This window comes from Bubalus kerabau, chromosome 8, assembly GCF_029407905.1.
Source record: "Bubalus kerabau isolate K-KA32 ecotype Philippines breed swamp buffalo chromosome 8, PCC_UOA_SB_1v2, whole genome shotgun sequence".
NCBI classification, from domain to species: domain Eukaryota; kingdom Metazoa; phylum Chordata; class Mammalia; order Artiodactyla; family Bovidae; genus Bubalus; species Bubalus kerabau.
This window is the reverse complement of record NC_073631.1, coordinates 80379270-80406461: the sequence shown is the minus strand read 5'-3', so window position 1 is coordinate 80406461 and position 27192 is coordinate 80379270. Positions and strand designations below refer to the sequence as shown.

The window sequence follows — 27192 nt, the reverse complement described above, 5'->3', positions numbered from 1 at the left end:
CTTTTAAACAGATTTACACACACACACACACACAAAAGGAAGGGAAAGAACTTACAGGTTTTCTAAAGGAAATGCTCTAAGAAGAGGGAGGAGAAAAGTGCTTACTTTCTCTGCATCAGGGAGTATTAACATCTTCTCATTTTTAACTTGCATTTGCCTCTACAGCCATCTCTGCGTGCACTCAAAACACAGGGGACTGAGCAGCACAGTGGGCTGGCCCTGGCTCCAGGCCCTCCTGCGGGTCTCACCGAGGACTCTAGCCTGAGAGATGGCTACTCAGTTAGCTCTGAGGAACTGCTTGGAAGAGGAAAGGGAGAGGCCAGTTTATATGTGATTTTTTTTTTTTTTTTTTTTTTGCTAGAAAACACCTGCAGTCAAGCATACATCATGGTAAAAGAGTACTGCTAGTCACAAAGAACAGACATCTCATGGTAATGATTTTAGGGTTTTTCCATGTATGGGAAGAGATGACTCTGGGGTCATTGGAATCCTTCCTGAGATATGCATCTAACTATCTAGGAGCCTGCTTATCCAAAGCACAGAGTGCTTCCTTCTGTTTCCATCCAGATGGTGGGTGACTGCTGTGGGTTGTGAGTTAACCCTTGTAGAACTGGGTGGTGAATGACACTTTTTTTTCTTTGTTCACACATCTATGATTTTTTGGTCTGTTTCAGAGTCTCTCACAACTTTTCCTTGTAGAGGCTTGAATTATTAAATCATCCCTTACTTCTTTTTTTTAATATTTATTTTTATTTATTTGGTTGCACCGGGTCTTCGTTGCAGCATGCTGTATCTTTAGTTGGGGCATCTGGGCTCTAGTTCCCTGACAAGGGATCAAACCCAGGCCCCATACATTGGGAGCACTGAGTCTTAGCCATTAGATTACCAGGGAAGTCCCCATCCCCCACTTCTTGAAATCAGTTTGATGAAAAATCAGAACTCATGAGCTAAACTCATAACACCTGCTTGATCTTATTCACACATCTTCACAGCAAGCATGCTGGGAGGGAGAGTTTGCTTGCTCCCTGATGAAGATTCAAGCAGTGCCACAACTTCTGTGATCACAAATAAGCAATAGAGAACACCACTGATAACTTTATATCTGAAGTCTCAATGTAGGAATTAAACTTGCCAAGTCCCAGGTAAACATCAAAATTGAACACCTCTCGGGTGAGTTGCTTTTCCTCGTTTGCCTTCTGGAGGGACTGTGGTCAGCTCTCCCTTCTCCCTCACCTCCTCCCACCTCCCCAACCTGTAGTCGGGGCGGGGTACTGCATCAGGGCTTGGAGGTGGGAAGGCGTCAGGTGAAGAAGGATTTCCTGTGTTCTAGGTCTTGCCCTCCCCTCTGCACCCTCCTGCCCTCTCCTCTCCCCCTCTCTGCTGCTGACACCCTGGAGGTTGCCCTGCTGCCCTTCCTGTTCCTGTGATGAGGATGGGTGCCCCCAGCTCCTGGTTTCTGCAGGTGAGGTGGGGGACGAACACGCACAATTCCCTCCAGAGAAACCCTCTCCTCTCTCCAGCAGCCTCATCTTTTCATCCGGAGGCATGAGGCCAGTTTCAGAGTACTTCCCTTAGCGCCTGTGTGTGCTCCAGCCCCTCCGTTGGTGTCAGGGCGCCTCACTTGTGTTTTCACATGGGTCCCTCAGTGCCTTTCACACAGGGCCCAGCACACCACATGCGTGTGCAGAGAGGCCCACCTGAGCCTGGGTGCAAAGATGGGGGCTGTGAGGGGGAGGGGGTTCCCAAGAGGGCAGAGTCCCTGGGCCGTTGGCAGATGTTTGCTGAGCAGAGAAACGTCATGTAGCTCATTCTGGGCCTGGTGGAGATGAGCATAAAGGCCCCATTTCCTCTCCTAGAGGAGTGGCCTTGGGTGCCATGCCCACCCTCGCAGGCCTCAGTGTCCTCATCTGTAACCTGGGCACATCAGGGTTCATAGGTCACAGGGCAGTGTGGGGTGCATGCAGGGGGCTGGCAAGGGCCAGGCTGGTTCTCACAGCAATCTCTGCATTGGCCCTTCAGCTCACCTAGGCGCCCCCACCCCATCTGCCACAGACAGGCCACCACTGAGATCTAATTCGGAAATAGCGTTTATTGAGGTGTCCCCACAGGCCTGGCCCTAAGTCCCAGTCGCTGGCACCTCGGGCTCACTCCTCCTTCTCGTCCCCATGGGTGATGATGTAGCACAGGGACTTATAGTCGATGTTCCCTGCCAGGTCCATGGGTGTCAGGGCGAACATTTGCTCCACCTGCGGAGGCGCTGGTCAGAGTGATCTGACAGAGGCCTGTGACCTTCGCCCTGCCCCTGGGGCCATGCACTGCCCCTCAGCTTTTCAGGCAGAGGTTGGGGCAGCAGTGAGGGGTGCGGTGGGTCACAGGGCCCACCCTGCCCACAGAGCCGCCCTCCCTCCGGTGTTGCTAAGATGCTGTTGTTCAGATGCTAAGGTTGACTGCACTCTCACCCCTGAACCTCTGCACACAGAGCTCGCACACCTCCTCTGACTCCACGTCCTTCACCCTCCAGATTCCAACAGATGCAGCACCTCCTCCAGTAAGCTGGGCTCTAAGCCCACAAGGACAGTGGGTCACTGAGGCCCCCACCCCCTGGACCCTGTGGGGTGGAGCCCTGTGAAGGGGCCCAGGAGGAATGATTGAAGGAGCCCGGAATCCTCACCTCAGCTGGAGAGAACTTGTCTGCCTGGGTCAGGAGAAGCTGCTTGAACCTGAGGGAATAAGTGGGGAGCAGTGGGGAGAGCCTGGTGGGGCTGGCTGCACGGGCAGGGGATGGAGAATCTCACAGCCCAGATGGTCAGCTCCCCCCAAAAGCAGAGAGGACCCCAAAGGACAGGTGGCCACCCTCACAAGGGGACCCCTCCCTCCCTGCTTCTGGCACAGTGCCCCCAGCCACTCACTCCATTGTCCCACTTACTCATCCTTGTTCACCACGCCTTTGCCACTGGGGTCAAAGAGGCGGAAGGCGCTCAGGATGGCCTCTTCAGGGTCTGTCCCTGGGAGGCCAAGGGAGCCAGGTGAGCACCCACACCGCCAGCTTCCCAGCCCCACCGAGGAGGAACCCAGAGTGTGGGAGGGAACCTTCCAGATCACAGAAAGCCGGGAGGGGGTGCCCGATACAAAGTGCTCCTTTGGGCTCAGAGACGCTGGGATTGGCTGTCTTTCTGAAATGCCAGGCTTGGCCAGGAGGTTGGGATTGGGGATTTGGGAGTGAAAGCGAAGGCATACTTCCCAGCCCTGAGTCTTGGGGTGATCGGTGCTCATGGAATGCAGAGGTGGGCCCCACATCCTCTGGGTGGGCAAGGGCCAGATGGGGTCTGGACTGGCTCTGGGTGGGATTCAGGCCGGGTCCAGGTGGAGTGCACACTTGCTGCCCAGCCAGGGACTCCAGACCTGCCCCTGGCTCACCATTGAGCTTCTCCCCAAACAGTGTGAGGAAGACAGTGAAGTTGATGGGCCCCTTCCCTTCCTGTAGCATGGCATCCAGCTCCTCTTCTGGAACATTCACCTTCCCTGTGGGGGTGTTAGATGGACACAGGGCCCTTGAGTGTCCCTGAGTAGGGCTGGGCTGCCCCTGCCCTATCCTAGCCACCGAGGGTAGAGAACGCTCACTGAGTGGGGGAAGTGAAGTGGAAGGAACGTGTTCTAGGGGTGGGTGGGTGGTGTGAGCCAGGACAGGAGTACAGGCCGGGCCAGGCAGCAGCTCTGAGCCGGGTCCCTGGTGTGAGAGGGGCTGGGCCAGGCAGGAGACGGGTGCCCTCACCGAGCTGGGAGTAGGTCTCTCTAAGGTCCGACTTGCAGATGATGCCGTCACGGTTCTGGTCGATGCAGCTGAAGGCCTGTGAGGTGGAGGGGCCACAGTCTCCAGTGGGAGCAGCCCGCACCCCAGGCAAGGCAGGAGGTGAGGGGGTCCTGGGTGGTGGGAGGAGCAAGGACAGGGGCCAAGACCCCTGATCTACGGGGAAGAAGGGATGTATTGGGGGCATGGTCCCCAGATGGGGCCCAGGCTAGTGGGAGTGGGGCACTCACTTCCTTGAACTCCTGGATCTGGGCTTGCTCGAACATGGAAAAGACGTTGGAAGAGCCTCGCTGGGCCTGCTTGGTGGCCGCAGCCTTGCCCCGGGTCCCTGCCTTCCTGCTGGCCTGCAACACCACAGGTGGGGATGGGTCCTCTCCCTAGCTCCCCAAAGACTCCCTGCCATGGACAACCGCAGAACATTCCCGGGAGAGCCGGGGCCCAGGGTCCTGCTTCTCTCCCTGGAGACCACCTCTCTGGGCCCAGCACAGGCACAGAAGTACCGGCTCCACACCCCCAGCCCAGAGGACAGCACCTTGGAGGCTGCCGACCTGGAGTCCCCCACTTGCCACTCACCATCCTCTCTCTCTGCAGCGGCCTGGTTGCCTCGAGGGGCCCACAGCCCCCTTTATGTCTCAGCCTTATCACCTGGAACGCCAAATAAGGACAGGAGGAGAGGATAGGCCCAAACTTGGCAGCCTCTGCTTGGGCTGGGGGAAGACAGGGCCCCTGAGCAGATTCCAGCCACGTTCCCAGCGACCTTCAGGCCCCCGACAGATGTGTGACATGCAGTGTCTGCCCGTCTTGGCACTGCGAAATGCACTGCCTCCTGAGAGCAGAGCAGGCTTGCAGCTCTCGCCACTCCAGGGCTGAATGAGGGGCCCCTGTTACCCTCACCAGACTGTCCTTCTGCAGTTCCAGCCCAGGCCACAGGGACAGCTGGGGTGGGGCTGGCCTGAGGCCTCCACTGGGCTTGGGAAGGCAGTCAGAGGCTCTGAGGATGGTCTCCGGTCTGAGACCCCCCCAGGGATTCCCCGAGGTGAGGACATTTGGCCCTGGCCTCTCGACCCTCTGACCAGGGGCAAAAGGTAGCCCTGAGCTGATGGCTACCCCAACCAGAACTTGCATGTGATGCTGCTGGAGCACGGAGCACTGCCTGGACCCCAAGCATCCCCTGTGACCCCCATGGAAGTGGGTCCCAAGCCCTTCTTGTGGAGCTCCACTACAGAGTAAGGGGCCTGGGCGCCCTCCACTGTGCCAGAGCAGCAGCCTCTCAGCTGCCTGTGGGCCCAGGGCAGAGAGGGGCTGGGGGGCTGGAGACCTGCCAGAGCAGGAAGAGTGGGCGGTTGGCGGCTCCCCTGAACCCAGAACAGGAGAGGGCCCATGGCTGTCCCTCTGCCCACTGAGGCGAGGATGCAGGGAGGCCAGCCAGGAGAGCAGGGTTCTCATCCATCAGACCCAAGGTCTCTTTTGTGTAACAAGTATCTTGTAACACCACTTTTACTCTCCCGAAATGAAATTCATAGGCTATACCTATAACCTACCTCCATAGAGAATTTTAAACAATCAATACAGGGCCCTGAATCACAACATAAAGTACACCTAGAAAATAATTTATGGTAACATGAGATCCAACAGGTGAATGCTGGGACATGAGTACATTAGTACTGATAATGATGTCATCAAAGGCTCGCACAGACTTCCAATGCATAATTTAGACTTGAGAGAACCAAAAAGATCAGAAGTAATTCCACATGTGGCATACCATAAAATGGGACAGCATCTCAAGGAGGGCATGAAAACTCAAAATCACAACTTTGGGTTAAGTACTGAATGAAACAACATAGTCATTCCAGATTTGCTGGTTTCTCTCATTGAAAAGTGAGTGTAATACACACTACGCATGTGTGCTCAGTCACTTCAGTCGTGTCCGACTGTGTGACCCTATGGACTGTAGCCCACCAGGCCCCTCTGTCCATGGGATTCTCCAAGCAAGAAGACTGCAGTGGGTTGCCATGCCCTCCTTCAGCAGATCTTCCTGACCCAGGGATTGAACCCATGTCTCCTGCATTGCAGGTGAATTTTTTTAACCACTGAGCCACAGGGGAAGCCCTACTATGTATAAGATAATCTACAAAGACCTACTGTATAGCAAAGGGAACTCTACTCAGGATTCTGTAATAACTGAGAGGGGAAAATAATCTGAAAAAGAATGGATATATGTATATGTATAACTGAACCACTTTTCTGTATACCTAAAACTAACACAACATTGTAAATCAACAATGTGCTAAGTCTCTTTAGTCATGTCCAACTACTCCAACATAAAATAAAAATTAAATTAAAAAAGATAACAACATCCAAAAACCTGAAAAAAAAAGTGAGTGTATGTTGCTGCTGCTGCTGCTGCTAAGTCGATTCAGTTGTGTCCGACTCTGTGCGAGCCCATAGACGGCAGCCCACCAGGCTCCCCCGTCCCTGGGATTCTCCAGGCAAGAACACTGGAGTGGGTTGCCATTTCCTTCTCCAATGCATGAAAGTGAAAAGTGAAAGTGAAGTCGCTCAGTCGTGTCCGACCCTCAGCGACCCCATGGACTGCAGCCTTCCAAGCTCTTCTGTCCATGGGATTTGCCAGGCAAGAGTACTGGAGTGGGGTGCCATTGCCTTCTCCGGAGTGTATGTTAAAATCTTACAAATACATGTTCATATGTAACTGGGTTTGTGTGTAAGAAGGTCTTAGCCCTGAGGCTTGGCTGATGTGAAACAGGCATTTCTTTCAGGAGTAAACTTGAAAGGATCACAGAAATCATGTGACTTCTTTTAAAAAAAATATTTATTTGGCTGCACTGGGTCTTAACTGCAGCCCACAGGATCTTCTGTTGCAGCATGAAAACTCTTAGTTGTGGCATGGGGGATCTAGTTCCCAGACCAGGGATGGAACCCGGGCCCCCTTCACTGGGAGTGCGGAGTCTTAGCCACTGGACCACCAGGGAAGTCCCCACGTGACTTCTTGTAATTCTGTCTCCGACACCTTCCATCACTGTCACAACCTAAGTGGCTCCAGGGACTCCCTGCTGAGACCGATCTGCAGCAGGACCAGTCCCCGGAGATCAGCCCTGTTCCCCCTTCTTAGAGTAGCCCCACTCCCTCCAGGATTTCACCTGGAAGCTCTCAGAGACCTCAGAGCTGCTGAGTGATTACAGACAGGTGGAACCACACCCTGAATCCCACAGGCTGGTGGGCAGAGGCCTGGTCAAGTCCAGGACCCCTGACCACACCCACGCACACCATGCCATGCCATTCCTGTTCCTTCATCCTTGTGTGTTACTCTTCATAGTCCCCAGCATGGCTCACCAGAGAGGATGGCAAATTTCAAGACACACCTTGGCCTGCAGAGTGTCTGTGTGCACAGGAGCACGTCTGTATGTGTGCTGTCCCCCAGTCTCATACACAGAGCTCAAAGAACAGTGGACAAGGTCATGTTCTAAACTTTTAAAACTTTTAATTAAAAAAAAAAAAAACCCACACAGTTCCAGGTTGGGCATGGATATGCTGGTGTGGTACATGGAAGTCTGCTAAGAAGAAAGAGGCCTAGCTTGTCCCTTGGGGTGTGTGCTGTGTGCTGCTGGGCTTTCTGAGTGCCCAGGGCCATGGGAGCCGGGGACTCGATCCCAGAGATGTTCCCAGGCCTGTCTGTGGGTGGGGGGACTCCTCCTTTTCCTGGGCCCCTCTGGGCAGAGGCTTTGGGGACTCTGTCTCCTGCATTTCCTGTGAGGGTCCATTCCAGAACCACAGACCACTCAGGGATGGCAGGATGGGAGGGAAAAGGCTGCCATCTCCAGGCCTCGGGGTACCTACAGGCTCTACTGTGGAGCTTGTCCCTTCCATTTCCCGGGCCTGAGTGATCAGCAGCTCCCCGGGGCCCCTGTGGAATCCAGGTCTAGGTCTGGCCAGGTGAGGAGGGCTGCCTCCCCACGCAGGCTGAGCTCATGGGGAAGCCAGGCCATAGTAGGGTCCAGAGGGCACCCCCTTCTCAGAGCCAGGGTTGAGCCAGGCTGAAAGCTCCAAGAGACAAGCAGTGCAGAAATGCAACAAAATCCTGAGTGAATAACTCCCTTCTGGGTCCTTGATTCCAGCAAGAAAGGCGAGGTACTTTGAGGGTTCTCCATTCCTGTTCATTTCTGCTCCCGACCCAGTCAGGGCCCTAGGGCTAGCTCACCAACTGACCCTGAGAGAAAAGGCCTGCCTGGGCCCTCCGCAACCTCTCCAGAGGCTTTCCCCCATCTTCTGGAGGTGACAGCTGGGATGGGAGGCATCCAAGGTCCTCAGAAGGAGAAGCCTCTCGATTGGGCCAGGTTGGGGGGACTTGTAAGGAGAGTGTCCCCTGGAGCCCAGTTCCAGTAGCCGACCACAGCTTCCTTCCTGCCTTGCAGCCTTTCTTCTTACTGGCCCAGCATGCAGGCCTTCTTACAGGCCACCGCGGAGATCAAGGCCGCGCCCCGGCCGCTGCCCTCCTCCGACTCAATGAAGGTGATTTCACAGCTGGGCGTCAGCCTGCGCACGATGGCGTGGAACCGCTCCTTGAAGCTGTGTAGAGGGGAAGCTTGGCTGCCGGTACCGCGCTGAATGCACGGCAGGGGGTAAAACAAGGGAACCCTCCTCCTGTGTCTGGGGTCCAAGGGAGTACGGAGAGTTTAAGAATTCTCGGGACCTCGGAGAGCTTCCCTCTCTGCCTGAGTATCATAGATGGAGACCAACGCCCGGGTTCTCCCCTAACGTTGCAAACTCACAAGGGGCAGGTTGGACCAGGGTTCGACCGGCAGAAGGCCGCGCGGGCTCACCTGGGGTGCAGCTTGTACACGGAGCCGTCCACGCCCACGGTGATGCGCATCACGTCCTCGCTGCGGCTCTCGCGCATCCGGTTGATGACGCCCGCCAGTCCCGCGGCGCACATGTGCGCGGCGCGCGTGGACACGCTTTCGCAGGCTCGGCGCACAATGTCACAGTCAGTGGCCGAGGGTCGCAGCCCTAGAGTGCTCAGGATATTGTAGATCTGCTTGCGGTCACCGGAATCGCTGCGGGGAGGGGATGAGAGGACATTGCGGGAGGGTCTCTTGGTCTGGGACCAGCCAGATCCCCACCGCGGCGGTCTCTGCCCCTTCCCCTGCCCACTTCTCCCAGGCAGAGAGCTTGGGTCTACGAGTCCCGAGGGGAGAGGGTCTGACTCCGCCGGGACCAGCAGCAATTTGGTCATTACTCGTCTCTCTAAGCCCAGGGTCTCAGCCCTAAAGTGGACAACTGCCGCGCCTCTGGACTGTTGAGTGGATGAAATGAGACTAGGCCCACGGCGGGTGGGGGAGCCGCAGAGGGGAGGTGTGGTCTCCGTCGATTGTCCTGAGGGAAGTTCCTTCGGGAGCCGGAAGCCACACCCGCCCCCGGTGCCCCATCCCTGGACCTTAGCCGGTCCTGAGCCCCTACGCCCTGAGCCTTGCCCTCTGAGCCCGGCTCCCAGCACACGTCCCAGGACCTCACCGCTACCCTGGGACCCAGATTTGGGTCCCGGCCCCGCCCTCTGCCCCCTGAGCTTCGCCCAGGTCCGACCCATACTTGGAGCCCCCCCCTCCCCCCGACTTCTGCGTCTGGGTCCTGGAACCTCTGCGTGCACACCGCCGCCCGTACCCTACCCCTATCCCCCAAGCGCCCCGCGTACCTCTCCACCTGAGACACGAAGCGTGTCTCGAAGGCGCCGCGCGTGCGCAGCTGCTCCGAGGCCTCTCCGTGGAAGAGCAGATTCTCGTCCACAAGCTTCAGCAGCACAAGCCGCACCAGCTCACCCATGTACTTGCCACCGATGAGTTTCTCGTACCTGGGCAGAGGAGGACAGCCGAGTCATTCCCCGCAGGGAGGTCCCCACGAGCAGACGGAGATCGGCCACCGCCCCATCACAGCCAAAAGGAGGCCATGTGGGACGCTGTGACACTGGGTTCAAGCCCATTTCGGTATTAATCCACCTGGGCTTTTGAGAACGCTCCATGGTGGGGCCACAGTTCAGTCCTTCTAAGACCTTCCTCCCAAAGGACCCTGAGCTGAGCCCACTTCGATCTCCCCGCATTTATGTGATAGGAGCTCTTCTCATCACCCAGAGACAGTTGGGGAAGCTCAGGCTCAGAGGGGCTAGTGGCCAGCCTGGAGCAGGCCTCTGCCCATTTGCTAGGGCTCCTAGGGTCCCTGTGCGCCTAGAATCCACCGAGTTGGCACATCAGCCCTAGAGTCTGTAGGCCTCCAGTGTTTTCCTCTTTTATTGAATACTACCGACCTCCCCGAGGTTTAGGAGAGCCAGAGAAGAAGCTCAGGTGCCTGGTGCAGAGTAGGCAGTTGATAAAGGAAAGCCCTGACAAGCTCTGAACCTGCAACATCCTCCAGATTACGCCAATTCATTCTGGTAACTTGTTCAGAGCCGTACTTTGGGGATCTCTTGATTAAGCCCAGTCAGCCTTGCTGGGGGCTTCTCAGTCTTCCTGTGCCAGTGGTCACCTGCTGGAACGGGGGAAGTCCCTGCTCATCTGTCCACAGGCCCTCTTTTTAAAGACTAATCTTGGCATCTCTATTTCCGGTTCACAGAGGGGCACACGTGTCTGAGCTGAAGGAAGAAACGAGCCAGCTTATGAAGAGATTGTCAGTTTGCTTTCCCCCAGAACTGTTTAAAAACAAGCCCATTAGCTGCGGGCCGGCCCCATCTGCCGCATGGTCGGGGGAGGGGCGGTCCTTACAGCTGCTGGCCGGGGTTCAGGGAGTTCTCATCCACCACGCGGTCGTACTCCAGCAGGAACTCGTCCAGCTCGCCTGAGTCCCCGAAGGCGCCCCACTCGGTGTTGACACACATGCGGCCCTCGTCCCCTTCCACCAGCTCCACGTTCTGCATCTCCTCCATGTAGCAAGCGTTGCAGCCCGTGCCTATGGGAAGTGGCATCGTTGGATCCCACTTGGGATGCCAGCTGTCCTGGGTGCATCGCCCCTGCAGGAAGCCCTGTGTGGCCCTGTCTTCCCAGCTTCTTTGAGCCCTCAACCCTCACCACTCCCTCCATCTCTCTGCAGCAAAGGAAAACCAGCTGTCCCAGGAGCTGGAAGGTCTGGGTTTGCTGTGTGACCTCAGGTAGATAAGCCCACCTCCCTGGGTGGTTCTTCTTCCCCAAAAGGGGTTGGTAACACCTACTCCCCCTGTTACCTGGAGTTGAGAGAAGTGAGGGAAAGAATATATGTTAAAGTGCTTTGCCAATTACAGATGGGTGTGGAATGTTATGATTTTGTCTTGTCTGTGCATCCCTCTTGTTTTCTGGCACTTTCTAAACATCTATTTGAACTCTGTCTCAGCCTCTGTTCTTTTTTGAGGGGGGCCACCCAGAGGTCAGGCTTCCCAGGTGGCTCAGTGGTAAAGAATCCATCTGCCAATGCAGGAGATGCAGGAAGTGTGGGTCCAGTTCCTGGGTTGGGAGGATCCCTTGGAAGAGGAAATAGCAACCCACTCCAGTATTTTTGCCTGGAGAATTCCATGGACAGAGGCGCCTGGCAGGCTACGGTCCATAGTGTCGCAAAGAGTTGGACACGACTAAGAGGATGAGCACGCACGCACACACCCAGTGGTGACTGAGGCAGCGTGTGGGCCCTTGGGAGCAGCACACAGGTCACTGCAGGTGGGCCTGGCCATGGAATTTATAATCTGCAGGGTCCCATGCAAAGTGAAAACATGGAGTCCTTTGTTCATAAATTGAGTTTCAAAATAGTGATAGCAGAGCATCAATCTGAACGTGACTGCACACCCCTCAAGCTGTGAGGGACAGCCACTCAGTCATACCAACCTCATACCAGCAGTGGAGCTACCTGGGATCCAGGCCCAGTGATGCTGGGCCTTCCAAGATTTTGTGGGGAAAAAAATACAGAAATTCAGACTTTGACGTGATTTCTCCCAATTTTTAGGTTTTGGTAATTATCATAAACATGTGTTTAACCGCAGAGCAGAGACACCAAGACTGTTGCAGGGCGAATGTGATCACTAGCTCCTCTACCATCTCTGCTCCAGAGGCGAGCCTGAGGCCATCGGCCACAGAGCCCAGGTGGAGGTGTGCTGGGGAACTGACCCAGGCAGTTCTCTCTCCTCTCAGGGACGAGAGAGCCAGGGCCCCTGGGGCTTCTGTTTAGGGGTGGACTTAACTTTCAGCTGGAAGGTGAGGGTGGAAGGAAGAAAAGTGAGAAACTAGAGGAGAGGCAGAGTCGACCAGGCTGCCCCTTGGGACATGTTCATACAGTTGCAGAGAGATGGTAAGAACATGAATACAGAACCCCTCAGGGCTGACTCTGAAGGGGCCGTGGAAGCAAACAAACTTAACGCTGCCTTTCTGGGTAACCAGGGCCCAGAGAGTCCAGGGAAATACCCACACACCTGTGTCTTCACGCATTGCAGTAAACATTGTAAAGGCCTTGGGAACTTCTGGGAAAGCCCCACGGTTGGTGGGAAGGGCCCACTGGGGCCCACATTGTCCCCTTTCCTGGTACCTGCCTTCATTTCCGGCAGGGTGGCTGGCTGCCCTGGGGTGCAGTAAGACTGTCCAGGAAGGGATGACGCCACCCAGGTTTATCCTCTTCCACTTGGACAAATCTGTCCAGGTTGGTCAATTTACCACATGAGGTGATTTAATTAAATCCTGACGGGCCAGGTGGACATGCATGCAGCTGGTGTGCCATCTGAGGCAGTGACTTGCAAGTGTTGAAATGCTTCCTACCAATAAATAGCACGTGCATTCGGGACACCCATGCTGCTCACAAGACCACTCTGGGCTCCAGCACCTTGGGTGGCCGTGACGGAGGCACAGAGGCACTGTGTAGTCTGCTGTAGATGAGAAACCTCAGCTCTGTCTTTGGGTGGCTAGGGCTCCTGGGTCGGGCAGGGCGTGCATCCTTACCCACAATCATGCCAACCTCACACCGGCGGTCTTCATAGTAGCAGGAGATCATCGTGGCCACAGTGTCATTCACCATTGCCACCACGTCCATCTCAAAGTCCTGCCAAGAGGTGGAGAGACAGCGGTGATAAGGCTGGTTGGGGGTGGGGGTCTCAGCTTAGTGGGCTCCGAGCCGTTCCAGCCAGGCGCAGGAGGCAGAGACCCCTTCCTGAGGGGACACCCAGCAGGCCCTCGCTAGCATCCTGGCCTAAGGCGGGGGGAGGAGGGTCCAGGGCAGTCACAGGGGCAGGTGGAGGTGCCACTTACACCTCTCCGCTTGATGGCATCTCGCAGGAGCCCCACAATGTTGTTGCCTTCTGCTCCCGAGGCCTTGAAGCCCTTGGTCCAGTTGAGAAGGATGCCCTGAGGGGAGAGGAGGGTCTCAGTGACTGCTGGATGCTGGGGGTAGGTGTGCAGGTATGGAAGCTAACTCAGACCACAGGGATGTGCACCCACTGTATTTATTTATTTTAAACTTTTGGTCACGTGGCTCAGCATGTGAGTTCTTAGTTCCCCGACCAGGAATCAAACCTATGCCTCCTGCATTGGAAGAATGGGATCTTAACCACTGGATCTCCAGAGAAGTACAATGTGAACCCACTTTAAAGCTGAGGAAACTGAGGCTCAAAGCAGCCATATAACTTTGAAAAGTGTTGGAGACAATTCTCCATCTATATCTCAAATTTCTGCAGAGTTAGGTTCCAGCCAATTTAAGGATGCCTGTATAGTTAAGCTTAGAGTCATCATCCCTGAGTGAGGAGGAGGTCCAGAGGGGAACAGCCAATGTAAGTTCAGGGCTCCTCTCCTGTGTGCAGCTTTTGTCTGTGAAGGTCCCATCCGGCCCCCAATGTCCAGTGGGGACTAGGGATTGGAAAACCAACATAAGATGTTGCTCCCACAGCTGCCTCTGCCAGGAGTACTGACTTTGGCTTTCTCTCTGACCCAGAGGTCTCATGTGTTATGTATAATTGTGTGTATGTATGTATATATAATTCACATACACATGTATATACATTAGTATAATTAATGTGTGTAGATGAGTATGTATCATTTATCTGTGAATGTGTGTGTATATATATATGATCACATGCATATACGCATGTAGGTATGATTGACATGTGTAAATATGCAGGTGTAATTTACATGTGTATATGTACATATACTTGATGTGTATAATTTACATGTATATATGAATGTATAATTGACATGTGTAGATATATACAAAAAATAACTGACCTGTGTGTGTATATATGTTTGTATAATATATTTATGTATAAAAATTTGCATGTACAACTTATATGTTTATATATGTATATTCAGCATGAGTGCATGCATGTGTGTAATTTAAACACATGCATGTATAATTTATGTGCACACATGTGATTCACATGCATAACTTATGCACATATATACACATAATTTACATGTGTCTGTGTGTGTGTATAATTTACATATATGTGTGTATGTGTGGAGGCATGTGTAACTGACAGGCTAACTTACCTGCCAGAAGGCAGGGTAAAGCTGCAGCCCTGGGACATTGCCGCCTCCCCAGCAGAAGGTACAGCATAGTGATGACACGCTGGTGTGTTGGAGCCTGGCTGCCTGAGTTTGAACCCCAGCGCTGCCACTTCCCACTGTGGGCAAGTTGCTATGCCTCAGTTTCCTACTCTGTAATGGGGGTGTTATGCATACCTCATAGGGTTGCAAGGAGGCTTGAGGCAAATAGTAAGAATCAGCTAATATTATGATTATTTCCCAGAGTCTCACAGGAGGTAAGTGATGGAGCTTGTTTGAGTCCAAGTCTCTTTCCCAACGTGGGATGCTGCATTTGAAAGCAGCCCAGGGCAGAGCTCATGGGCCCTTTTCTCTGGGGTGCCTGTCCACCCATCCATCCACCTCCTCCCCTGCCCACCTCACACCTAGCCCCACCTTGTCAATGTCTTCATGCCTCACGGGAAAGGAGAAGGTGAAGCCCAAGGGCAGCTTCTTATGCTTCATCTGATGCTTATCCAGGAAGTCAGAAATGCACTCAGAGATGTAGTCAAAGAGCTGGAAGACAACACCAAGGTGGCCATCAGCTGCAGAAGGCAAGCCTTGTGCCAGGGTGCTTCTCAGCCCTTGCTGAACCATAGGCCCCTGGAAAGCATGGCCTCTGGACCTGCCCTCAGTCCCCTGCTCCTTATCACCACTGCTTGTCCGGACTCAAGCAAGCCCTGTGCACGACCCCCATGCCAGAGTTCCACTGATAGCAGTCCTCAGGACAGGCAATGCCAGGACAATGGGGTTGGTCCCCAGCGCAGCTGTGCTCTGCCAGTCTGGCCCTCCCAGCTGGACCCAGCAGCATCCAGCCTCAGACTTTGGACAGAGGTGTATCCCTGGCTATAACTATGGTTTCTAGCTTCAACACCCAAAGTGTTCTTTGCTGCCTCCAAGTGTCCTGGCCACCCAACTCCTGGACCTGCGAGGACTGGCCACCACCCCACTCACATAGGCCTGTCCACAGAGCTGGGCGTTACTGAGTGCCTGCTGATCGATTAAGCTCCCCAGTGGGTTCCAGGCCCAGGGAGGCAGCAACACTATCCTGCTTCCTGGATGCACGCCCGGTCCTGCAGCATTCCAAGGAAATTGGCTCTTAAAACCCTGTGCCTCAAGGAAATCGGCTCTGGCTCCATCCATCTCCCCTAGGGCTCATTCTACTTCTGTGGTCCTTCTTGAGTCCTCCCCATGGGCAGATATTATCATTGCAGTCATGGCCCCTGGCATCTATGTTGGTGGAGGGTGAGGGAAGGCCATGTGGGAAGGAAGTAGAATGCATTCATGGACTGTGAACCTGTTGGACTAGAGTGTTCTCTTGACTGTCCTACCATGTTTCTGATCCTTCCAGGAAACTGGGCAGTGGTGCAACTTGCTGGGGCCATGCCCCACGACCATCCACCTGGGCCTCTCAGCTGCTTCTCTTTCCTGTAGCAGGGCCCCCTGAAGTTGGGCCCACAGCCACCTGCCCTTGATGAACAGGTAGGCCCTAACACCAGGACTAGCCAAGCTCCAAGATCCTGGATGGTCTTGACCCTGGTCCCTGCACTCCCTCTCCCACCCAGCCCCTTGTTCCCTAGCCCAGGGTGCTCACCATCTCAGCAGTACCCGTCATGGCATCCTCGGGGATGGAGTACATCTGGTGTGTGGTCTTCACACTCCACTGTCCCGCCTCGCCTTCTCCCACCTTCACCAGCATCACCCGGAAGTTGGTGCCACCCAGGTCCAGGGAGAGGAAGTCCCCAACCTCTGCAGCCACAGACAAAAGTACATCAGTCTCATGGGCACCGCCTGGCAGGACCCCCGAGACTGGAGAAGAGGAGGTAAAGGCATGGTGGGGGCACCAGAGGGGCCCCTGGTACCGGACCCCAGAGTAAACTGTGGAAAGGGTCAAAGGTGAACTGGGTAAGTCAGCAGGAATTCCTTGCCTTGGACTGAACTCCCCCCAAGCCCAGAGCCCACCTGAAGATCTAGGAAAATGGTCCAGACTCGGGATTGGGCTGAGAGTCCCCCAAATGACTATAGGAAACCATTTTTCTCCTTGTGAAATGAAAAAAAAACAGTTTCTCTGAGGTCAGAATGAGCCTGAAGGCCCCAGGGCTGAGCCAATGGAGCCAAGAGTAAGAACAGGCCAGTGTCTGGGGCCCAGCATGCTGGGGCTGCTAGGAACAGTCAGGGCTGTTAAGAAGGGCCTAGGGCACTTCTTCCTGCTGGAGCCAGGGGACAGCTGCCTCTGGTTGAGGACCTGCTGGCTCCCATGTGGGTTCCATCCCAGCCCTGTCCTGGACCACGGTACCTGAGCCCTCTGGGGTGGAGCGCACATAGGTGGGCAGCATCTTCACACTGGCCTCCTTGTGGGTCTCCAGCCTCAGGCCTCGGTCCATCTCCTTCTGCATCCGCCTCATCACCTTCTTCAAGTCCTCCTCCTGCAGCTGGAACTCTGCCAGGATCTGTTCCGCCTGCACAGGGAGGGGTGGAGAGCAGTTGGGTGGGAGAGGAGCTGTGCAGTTAGGGAGGGGGAACCTGCGGAGTGGGTATTTCTCACCCACACTGAGGGTCTTCTTTTGTCCCCTCACCCTGAGTCTAGGATGACCCATCATTTCAAACTACTGCAGTTAAAAGCAGTTGGAAAATTAAGACAGTGGAGTTCCAACACCCCTTCTAAACAAATGCAGCCTGGGGGTGAGGGGCAGAGGGCAGATGAGGCACCCGCTTTGTACCCCTGATCCAGGTCAGGGGAAGAGGGAGGTGCTAACCAGGAGAGTGGGTGAGACACAGGCTGGAAGAGCCTGTCTGGAAGGCGATGGGCAGCTGGCCATTATTGTCTAAAAGATCCAATCATTCTACCTCTAGGAGTTTATGCTAAGGGAGTAAATGGGCCAGTGGTGCAAATTTTCATTAAGTGTTAGTCAAGGCACCAGTTAGAGGTGACACCAGTTAGTTAGAGGTGTCTGTTGGACTAAAGCATGGTGTCCACAGCCTGGAAGTTGCTGAGGCCATTAGAGGGAGGAAGGGTCCCTATATATAAAAGATAGATTCAATGTCACCATTCCTGTGAGTATGGACAGCCTGGGCAAGGGTCTCCTCCCACACTCTTTGAAGGAGTGGCCACTCACTCACCCCTTCATGGTGGCACAAGGTTGGGTGTAAACACAGTACCCATGTCCATGAATCCCCAGAAAGCAGAGACCCTGCTCTGACCTTGCATGTGGACAGTGGTATGGCAGCCCTTCCTTCTTTGCACAATAGCATGTATTCATACAGAAAAGGCCATTTTTACTCCCTGGATATTCGGACCAAAAAACAAAGGGCAGATACTCGAATAAAAACCACAGATCCACTCTTCAAAAACCTCAGCCTCTTTTGCTGGCAGTTTTCCATGTGAGCTCGGGGGTGGAGATGCTCTGAATTCCAATAAGGAGATGACACAGCTATTTGCCCCTTCTTCCTCAGTTTTGATAGCCCACATTTTGTTGGGAGACTGGGGGGCAATCACCTTAAAGGAAGACAGCCCCTCACCAGGCTGAGGCGACATCCCATGATTGGGCTAAGCCAAGCCCAGTTATCCTGTCCTGTTTTTGCTGGTGATTTGGTTTACAGTTGGGCATGTGGCCCAGTTCTGGCCAATGATGGGTGAAGGGAAGCCTGTTTTTAGCAGGAGGAGGGCCCTCTGGGGAAGGTCAGTGCCCTGCCAACTTTGTATACACAACTGTATAAGAGTGTGATAACCGGCACTGTAGCAGCTATCCTGAACCATGAGGAGACAAGGCTGAAGAGAAAAGGCTATTAGCATATTATAGATGGCAGTGAAGAGAGGCAGAGTGAGCCGAGCCCTGATGACGTCACTGACATGCTGAGTCAGCCCCGGACCCACACACCTCCCTGTGCCGCGTGTGGAAGCAAGCACTCATCACTTAAGGCCATGGTTAGTCAGGTGTTTCATTTCCTGAAGCCCAAAGCATTCTTAATGGGTACAGATCCTTACTTAGGAACCAGTTCTCTTACCAAGACCCCCTTGTTTAAAACTTAAACCCACGGAAGGTCACACAGGAATGGAGCTGATAAAGTCTACAACAAAGCACAGAGAATCAAACACCAGTGTTTGCTAAGCTATTCCGCAGCTCTGGGAATGGGGTGGGGTGCACCTTGCCCCAAGGCTCTTCTTACAGGACACAACCCTGGAGAGGCCCCCATGCTCTGTGAAACCATCCAGGCTGTCCTCAGAGGCCCACGCCTACAGCTTGGACCCCTCTCTCTCTCACACACACACTTCCAAACATAAAACATGCCAAGAAGGAATAGTAACATTAACATTCGCTAAATCCTTGCAGTATGCCAGGCGCTGAGCTGAATATACTACACAAGCTTCCTCATATCCCTGGCACAAGGGGAGGTGTTAGCATTTGCTCATCTTTTAGATGGTAGCCACAGGCAGCCAACACACAGCATGGGTCCAACACCCAAGGCCAGGTACATAAGGGCTGCCTGGCATCTTTCCCCAAATAGGACTGTGCGACATCACAGACTCTTATCAAAAGTAATGCTAATCCTGCAGAGGTCCAGCCCTCGGGCCCCGCTGGGTTTCATCCCGTCTCCTTACATCATGGCAGTCTGACCCATAGCCGTAAGCCTGGACCCATGAGGGGTTGTGACCCAATGGCTTCACTCTGTGTCCAAACCCATGTGGGCACATGTTTGGAAAGGGGCTGGAAGGTTCCGTGGCTGCAGACCAACACTGCAGGCCACAGACTGACATGGGCCTCCAGCTGACCTCCCCTCTGGCCGTGGGGAGCATCCTCCAAGATTGGTACAAACCCCTTCCTTGAGTGAGTATCTGCAGGTACCACACTTAGTCACCCTGCAACCCTGAGAGGAGGTGCTCCTAACTGCACAGTCCCCTCAACTCTCAAGGCTGTGTGTCCAGGAGGGTATGGGTGGGGTTCAAGTCACAGGGAAGAGGTCTGCCTCAGAGACCCCCTGCGAACATCCCCAGGAGCAGGCGCTGTGCACCAGATCCTGCCCAGGGTATCGCCTGCTTAATCCCCTGGGACCCAGGCATTTTATTACCCCTACTTCCTTTCCAAGGCCACAGATCTAGACAGCTCAGAGCTGGCTTTGAACCCGGGTGCTGGCTCTGAGTCCACCTCCCCTCCCCACCCCACTGGGATGCCCAGCCCTTCCCAGAGCCCAGGCTGGGTGTCCATGCATCCTGGCTTAAAGGCCTTGTTGAGCAGCCTAGGGACTGCAGGGAGTTGCCTGAGGAACCCCAAGAAGCCACCTGTCCCCCAGGTCAGAGACAGAGCCTGTCCCCCACTCTCACCCCACAGCTGCACCCCTGCTTGCTCACCAAGAGGTCACAGGACACAGCATCAAGGCTCACAGCTACACCCGAATATTGTGTGTGTGTGGGGGGGTCTCCTGCCTGAGCAACTCTTCTATGCCCCAGGCAGGGCCACCGCCGCCATCTGGCAGTGCCATGGCCCCCAGGATCCCGGCTTCTGGTGTCCCGGCCCTCTGGCTCTCCTGGGTGCTCCCATCTTGGCTGTCCTGGGATTCTCAAGGCAGGTCTGGGGTTGGCAGGTTGGGGAACTGTTTCCCCAGGAGTATGTGGCAGCTGGCCCAGGATCACCCTCTGTGTGTACACAGCCATCCAGTGGCTGCAGCTGGACACACATGGGGCTCACACTGCCCTCCTGGGCAATGGATGGGCTCTAAATCTCACAGGGTGTCCAGCATTTGCCCAGGGGTCCCATGCCCTGGCCCTCTGGGGCCCTCCCAGTGCTATGCTGGGATGGGAGACACTTTCACACCTTCACGTGTCTCATCCGTCAAAAGGAAGCCCTGCAGCATGTCCTGCCTTCTTTCTTGAGCCAGGGAAGTGGGGTCCCAAAGTGCCAAGTACGGCATAAAGAGAGCAGTTGTCCTCAACCAAGTTCCACAGACCCAGCCCCCATCATCTCTGCCCACCAACTTGGCCCCTCCCACTTTGCTTCCAACCTGTACATCCAATGGCTTTGTCCAGACCTGTGGCCTTAAGGACTATATGCATACTGATGGCTGCACACTAGGACGGGAGGTCCCACAGACCGAGAGGCATGGGTAGGGCTGGGGGAATCCACCTGGTCTTGGCATGTCAGGGTGTCTGTTAGTCAAGGAGAGATTGATGCCAAGTAGCGGTTGGATTTGTGAGGCCAGTGCACAGCGGACAGTCTGGCACTGTCAGCCCAGGAGCAAGTCCCCAAGAAGACACTGTCCACGGAGAAACCCCTCCTAGAGAGGCTGGACAGTGGAGGGATCGGCTGCCACCTAGCTTCCATGCTTCCTTCCAGGGGGTCCAGCTCCTTCCCCACTTCTGCTGTCCCAGCCGTGGCCCCAGGGACCACTCACCTGGCTTTGCAGTGACCCTTACCAGGTTCAAAGCTGTCTGGGCCCGGATCCTTGTGGCTTCCATCACCACTTCTCTGAGAGGCCAAGAGGTAGGTTTGGGGGGAGGTGGAGACTCTCCTTCCTGCTGAAGCACAGGGGTGGCCTGTAGCCTGGAAGTCAGGGGCCTACCTGTGCAGGTATGGGCCATGGAGGAGAGAGCTGCCCACTCAGGTTGCCCGGGCCTTCTTCAGAGAGCATTCAGCAGGCAGCTGCTAAGATACTCTGCCTACTGCCACAGGTCAGATAGGGCCAAAAGGACAAAGGAGGCCTGCGTGGGGTCATGAGTGACAGGGCTATGGAGTGGTGGCCCATGCCTGCAGCCCAGGGATAGACATTTGTTGCCCAGAGTTTCTGGAGAGGGAACAGAACCAGTCTATGTTCCCTTCAGTCCTTGGACGTCCAGGGTGGACAGTCTTCACGCTGCCCAGGTCAGGAAAGCACATCGAAGAGCTGGCAGGCTGGAAGGGGCTGCTGAGGGCCTGACCCTGTGCCAGATGAAGAATCTGAACCTGGTCTTGGTCTTGAGCCACGGGGACCCCTGGCCAATTTTCCCCTGAGGCCTGTACTGCAGTTGGGAGGGGAGAGGCAGGCTGGTGGCAGGGAGGCCTGGCCTGAGGACCTGAGCAAGGAAGACTCCTTGTGAAACTGGGGTGCAGAAGGTGAGACCTCTTGAGACTCTTGGCTCCTCTCCTGAGCCCTCAAACCCTGCCATTTGCCCAATCAGGCTGGTGGGTTGAATGAGGGGTTGGGGGGTGTGCCTAAGACATCATTTGGGTCATTGAGAGCCAGGCTCAGGCCTGGGCTGAGGCAGGGGTAGGGGCTGGGGGTGAGGGTTGATGGTAGTTGGGGGCTGGGGGTGGGGCCAGGAGGTGGGAAGGGGAGGGGTGGGGCAAGTGTGGGGGAGTAGATGGAGGCAGGGCACCACTCTGATGACTGGCCCCATCCTTACCTCAGGGCCATGCCCCCTCCTCCCTGCCCAAGTAGAAAATGCTTGTTTTCATCAAAGGTCTTCAACCGTAAATCATCAAAACCTGCCTCAAAAGGTGGCGAAGGTCATTCTTTGGTTTGGGGTCTGCAAAGTCCAGGCCAGTGCTCACTTTGAGAACCATCCCTCCTCCCCACTCCCAGCTCCCTGCCTGGGAGTGAAGTTGTCTAGTGGGACCTGCCTGCAGCTGCCAAGCACTGCTAAAATTAGCAAGAGCTCACAGTGGGCCGGGTGGCTGGATAGAATGCCAGGCTCTCCAGCCAATGGCCAGTGTGGTCATCCCCAAGGAAGCTCTTGACATGATTGATCTCTTTCCCAAAATAGAGCAAAAAGGGCTTCACCAGACCCACATGTGACAGATCACTGTCCCACCAGACCCTGGCTCTGTGCCTCTGTCTTCACAGAGGGGGCAGGACTCATCCCTGGGTTTGGAGTCCCCACACTGGCCTTCTGGACTGGCCAGACCAAGGAGCAGCTGCCCTTCTATTGGTCCAGGCTCACAGCACCTGAGAGGAGGATCAGAATCCCCCAGCCCTGTCCTCTGGGAGGCTGGAGAGGACAGGGCTGGGCAGAGGTCAGTGGGTCCCTTTCTGGTTTGCTGGACTTCTGGGGCCCTCTCTGGCTTTCAATTTGACCAGTGAGCATCCTTCCCCAGACCCCTTTCCCGGGCTTCCTCCTTGCACCTGTGAGGGCAGGAAGGAAGGAGGCCAACACCCCCACTTGGCCACACTAGTTAATCCTCCAGAGCCAGACTCTCATGTCTCAGCCAGCTCTCCTGTGCTCCCACCACAGGAGCTGTGCCCTGTCTCATCACTTCCCTTTCAGGTGAGGGAGTGACACCAGAGGGTCAGCACTGGGTTGGAGTTGAGTAACTGTAGCAAGTGACAGACCTGTCCAGGGAAGAGAGGCCAGGAGAGGAAGGACATCAAAGATAATGGCTCCTGAGCAATGCCCAGGACACAGAGTGGTCGGTATTGCAAGGGTTGTCCTGAGGATGTTGGATAAATGTGGTCTCTGCTTAGACTTTCTCAAAAATAAAAACAACTGGACTGCCCAGCAATGGGCCAGAATGTCTCAGCAGATAGTGAGCTCCTGACTTTATGGGAGAGAGAGATGTGGGCTATTAGAGAGAAGGAGCTGAAGGACTTCTATTGTCCTAGTCAGTGTCCTCATCCTTTGGTTGCTCAAGGAGCTGATTGATAGGCATGGTTTAATATTCTTTTTAATTTATCTCTAGGAAATAATCTAGCAAATTCAGTGATGGATATTCCAGGTTACTCTTTATAGGATCAAAAAATGAGACATAATCCACACATCCAACTTTAGGAAAGTGGTTAAATAAACTATGCTACATTTATATGCAAAATGATAAGATCGATCTGCCTCTGTTGGCATGGAAAGATGTTAATGACATTTTGTTTAAAGAGAATGTGGGACTTCCCTGGCGGTCCAGGGGCTAAGACGCCATGCTCCCAATGCGGGGGGCCTGGATTTGATCCCTCACCAGCGAACTAGATACCATATGCCACAGCTAAGAGTCCTAATGCCACAGTGAAGATCAAGGATCCTATATGCCCCAGCTAAGACCCAGCAAGGCCAAATAAATAATTTTTTTTTTTAAGAGAGAACACGGTGGCTACCCTCTGAAAGGTCCTCCAATGAGCCTCACATCTGGCATTCAAGCCGCTGTGTAGGCTCCACCCGTGCTGAATAGGTCTAGCCTATGTAACTAATAAGCTATTGCAGAAATGATGGACTGTGAAATGTGAGGCTAGGCCATCAAAGACAATGAAGCTTCCACTTTTCTCTATTGGTTTCTTCACTCTATGGGAAGCCAGCACCAGGTTGTGAGGACACTCAGGTTCTATCAGGAGGTAGATAGTTTTTCTACTGAGAAAAACTGAGGCCACCTGCTAATGGGCATCTCCAACTTGCCAGGCAGGTGAGTGAACCACCTTGGGAGCAGATCCAACAGCCCCAGTTGAGCCTTCAGATGATGCAGCCCCAGGCAACATCCTGACTGCAACCTCAGGAGACATGCTGAGCCAGAACCTCCCAGCTGAGCCACTCCTGGATTCCTGGCCCACAGAAATGGAGTGAGGTCAAGTTTTGTTGTTTCAAGCCACTAAGTGTTGAGGTAATTTTTTACATAGGAATAGATGACAAATACAGAGGAGAAACAGTTTAAAAATATAACACAATCCATTTTTCTCATATATATATATATATATATTTAAATCTCTCTTTTTTTTTTTTTGGCCACATCACACAGCATGCAGATCCTAATTCCCCAGCCAGGGATTGAATCTGTGCCTCCTGCAGTGGGGGCTTGGAGTCTTAACCACTGGATCATCAGGGAAGACCTTGTCATATATATGTATATGTGATATACACATGGGAGGAAATATAGAAAAATAATAATAGTAGTTATCATGATCATGGAAATATGAGTGACTTTCTTTTCCTCTTTGCTTATCTATATGTCCTGTGTTTTCTGCAATGGATTTGTACTAATGAAGTAGTATTTAAAAATCAACTTAAAAACAAAAAGGTTGGGCCTTATCTGCTATCTTTGCACAGAGGCTCTGAGACCCAGACTCTGAAGGATGGAGGCTCAAAGTTAAATGGGTCAAATTACCAGACTCCATATTCCGTGGGAAAGAAAGTGAGGCTGGAAGCTGGAGAATCCCTCCTGCAAGCCCCTTCCCCACTGGCCTGCCAGCCCTCCACACCAGCTGGGCAACAGCGTGGGTACTCCCTGACCTGGTACAACAGGGCCTGCCGGTCAGTATGGTGTTGCAAGTGTTTGCTCACAGCAGGGTCGACTGGAGGCTGGCTTCGCCCTTGTGTAAGGGCAGTCCAGGGGCCTGGTGATGAGAGGGTATCAGGTAGTGTGGCTGTGTCAGAGACAGAGAAAGGGGGAGATGAGCCAAGAGACAGCAGAGTGGGCTGGGGCCCCGGTAACCACCGCTGGGGAGTACCCAGTGCCTTCCGCAGGCCGGCTGCTGCGCTAGATGCTTACGTGGATCACAACTGGCCGCCAAGTTCAGGGCAGTCATTTTAAATGTGGGGACGCGGGGGCCCCTGGGAGTGAAGGGATTTCTGATACACAGCAGCCATCAGTGACTTAGCCAGGATTCACCCCCAGCTCAGCCTGACTCCGGGTGTGCTGGAAGATTAGTCTGACTAGATGGGGAGGGTCCCTCCAGGGTCAAGCACATGCTGGGAGTCCGGAAGTAGCTCTGGAGCTGCTTCCATGATGGAGATGTTCAGAGACCTCAGCTTCAGCCAGGGGAGGTGGGGAGGAGTGAGGGGGTGACGGGGCGGGGGGAGCCACAGCGGCCACAGAGGTCTGTCCAGCACAGTGCTTGCCTCTGACAGCAGGTGGACCTGGAGGCCTGGGGCCAGATGTTGGGGTGAAACGTAAAGGCTGGGGCCATGGGAGGGATGGGGGCAGAGAGTGGATGAGGAACAGGGTGTGTCCTGCACATCAGCCAGCTGCAGGATCGTTCAGGACCCAAAGGAGGCAGGATAATGCTGGGGTAACATGGGAGCAAACACAATTCTGCTCTGTAGATCCATTTCCTGTTTGGTATTGGTTACAGCAATTAAACCTGCCCTAATTAACACTCAGAATGAAAGCACCAATGACCCGAACAGAGCTTCAGAAGGGATTGAATCACACATTTATTTAAGATTTATTGAACGTCTAATTTGTCTGAGGTTATGAAAATGACTAGTTTTTAGTTCTCAAGGACCTTACACTCTGGCAGAAGAGACAACCAAATAGCAGATGCTAACTGATACTGGCAGAGCTGCAGAGTCTTGAGGGAACATGAGAGAGACTGGGAGGGTTCTCTGGAGAACAGGGTTTTTCAGGACCTCTTCCCGCAGTCCCTGATGTATGAGCAGGAAATGGCCAGCAGAGAAGCACATTCTAGATTGAGGGGCCAGCAGAACAAAGTCAGAGGCGTTTGGAGAAATACATATATTTATAGTGACTTGAAATAATGCACTCAAAGGGTACACAAAGGAAATTAGGCTGTTGTAAATGGCATTTGGGCTAAAGAGGAAATCTGAGTTGGGTCACACCCCCCTTTATAAATGTATAACCATGAGTATACCAAATGTAAAAAGTACAGATAATAGCTAAAGCACCATGGTGGATGCATGTTGATGTATGGCAAAATCAATACACTATTGTAAAGTAATTAGCCTCCAATTAAAATAAATAAATTTATATTTTAAAAAAATAGCTAAAGCAAAACTGAAAGGAACCCTTAATTCACTTACAAAAAAAATAAATGAAAAATCAACGAGCAAAGCATTCCTCTAAAGGTATTAAAAAAAAACCCCAACAAATAGAATATAAAGTAAACCTAAGAATAAAGGAATCAATAATGATAAAAGTAGAAACAAATTGTACAGAAAACACGCAAATATGGCTGTACTTATGGCTGATTCTTGTTGATCTATGACAGAAAACCACAAAATTCTGTAAAGCAATTATCCTTCAATTAAAAATTAAAAAAAAAAAAAAACAACCAATAGCAAACTTGAGGGATTTCCCTGGTGGTCCAGTGGCTAAGACTTCATGCTCCCAATGCAGAGGGCCTAGGTTTGATCTCTGTTTAGGGAACTAGATCCCACATGCCACAACTGAAGATTGAAAATCCCACAACTGGGACTTCTCTGGTGGTCCAGTGGTTAAGAGTCCACCTGCCAATGCAGGAGACATGGGTTCAATCCCTGGTCCGGGAGGATCCCTTATGTTGTGGGGCAGCTGAGCCTGTGAGCAGCAACTACTGAAGCCTGAGCGTTCTAGAGCCTGTGCTCTGCAACAAGAGAAGCCACTGCAACGAGAAGCCCGTAGCACTGCAACGAGAGAGTGGCCCCTGCTTGCCACAACTAGAGAAAACGCTCTCCCAGCAGCGAAGACCCCATGGACTGTAGCCCACCAGGCTCCTCCGTCCAGGGATTCTCCAGGCAAGAATACTGGAGTGGTTTGCCATTCCCTTTTCCAGGAGATCTTGACCCAGGAAATCTTGACCCAGGGATCAAACCTGGGTCTCCTGTTTTGCAGGAAGATTCTTTACCATCTGAGCCACCAGGGAAGCCCAAAGAAGACCCAGTGCAGTCAAAAATAGACAAATTTTAAAAATTTTTAAGAAAATCCCACAACTAAGACCTGGTACAGCCAAATGAATAAATAAATATTTTAAAATTATATCTATAAAAACAAAACAGTAAACTTGATTAAAAAGGTGAATTTCATTGCATGCATTTTATATCAACATTAAAAAAAGAAGAGTGACAGATGAAGTAGAAGAGTCAGGGGTCCCAATTGCAGATGGAAAGAGACAGGGGCCCCTGGAGAGAGCTGCCTCATCCTCAAGCCTCCCTGGGCAGTGGTCTCTCCCTTGTATGAACCATGACCCTGGAAGTCC

At 53.5% G+C, this 27192-nt stretch overlaps 2 protein-coding genes and 1 long non-coding RNA gene across 4 annotated transcripts; 1 reads left to right on the top strand and 2 right to left on the bottom strand.

The window, feature by feature from the left end:
* Positions 1-366: 366 nt before the first annotated feature.
* On the top strand, positions 367-2675 carry LOC129658595 (uncharacterized). Its single transcript, XR_008717430.1, has 2 exons — positions 367-1462; positions 2522-2675. It is a non-coding gene; the product is annotated as an uncharacterized LOC129658595 (long non-coding RNA).
* MYL7 (myosin light chain 7) lies at positions 2145-4467 on the bottom strand. Of its 2 annotated transcripts, XM_055589503.1 has the most exons (7): positions 4382-4467; positions 4039-4152; positions 3773-3848; positions 3418-3522; positions 2927-3005; positions 2672-2720; positions 2145-2246 (listed from the first exon to the last, which is right to left on the bottom strand). In XM_055589503.1, the coding sequence occupies exons 1-7, from the start codon at positions 4382-4384 to the stop codon at positions 2145-2147; spliced, it is 528 nt and encodes a 175-aa protein (XP_055445478.1). In that variant the 5' UTR covers positions 4385-4467. The 2 variants fall into 2 exon arrangements, with proteins under 2 accessions (XP_055445478.1, XP_055445477.1); XM_055589502.1 differs by lacking the exon at positions 2145-2246 and having other exon boundaries at positions 2489-2720.
* A 2894-nt stretch (positions 4468-7361) lies between these two features.
* On the bottom strand, positions 7362-21720 carry GCK (glucokinase). Its single transcript, XM_055589376.1, has 11 exons — positions 21710-21720; positions 20744-20795; positions 16631-16793; positions 15929-16083; positions 14731-14850; positions 13069-13164; positions 12763-12862; positions 10576-10759; positions 9516-9671; positions 8647-8880; positions 7362-8392 (listed from the first exon to the last, which is right to left on the bottom strand). The coding sequence occupies exons 1-11, from the start codon at positions 21718-21720 to the stop codon at positions 8248-8250; spliced, it is 1416 nt and encodes a 471-aa protein (XP_055445351.1). The 3' UTR covers positions 7362-8247.
* Between the last annotated feature and the right edge of the window lie 5472 nt (positions 21721-27192).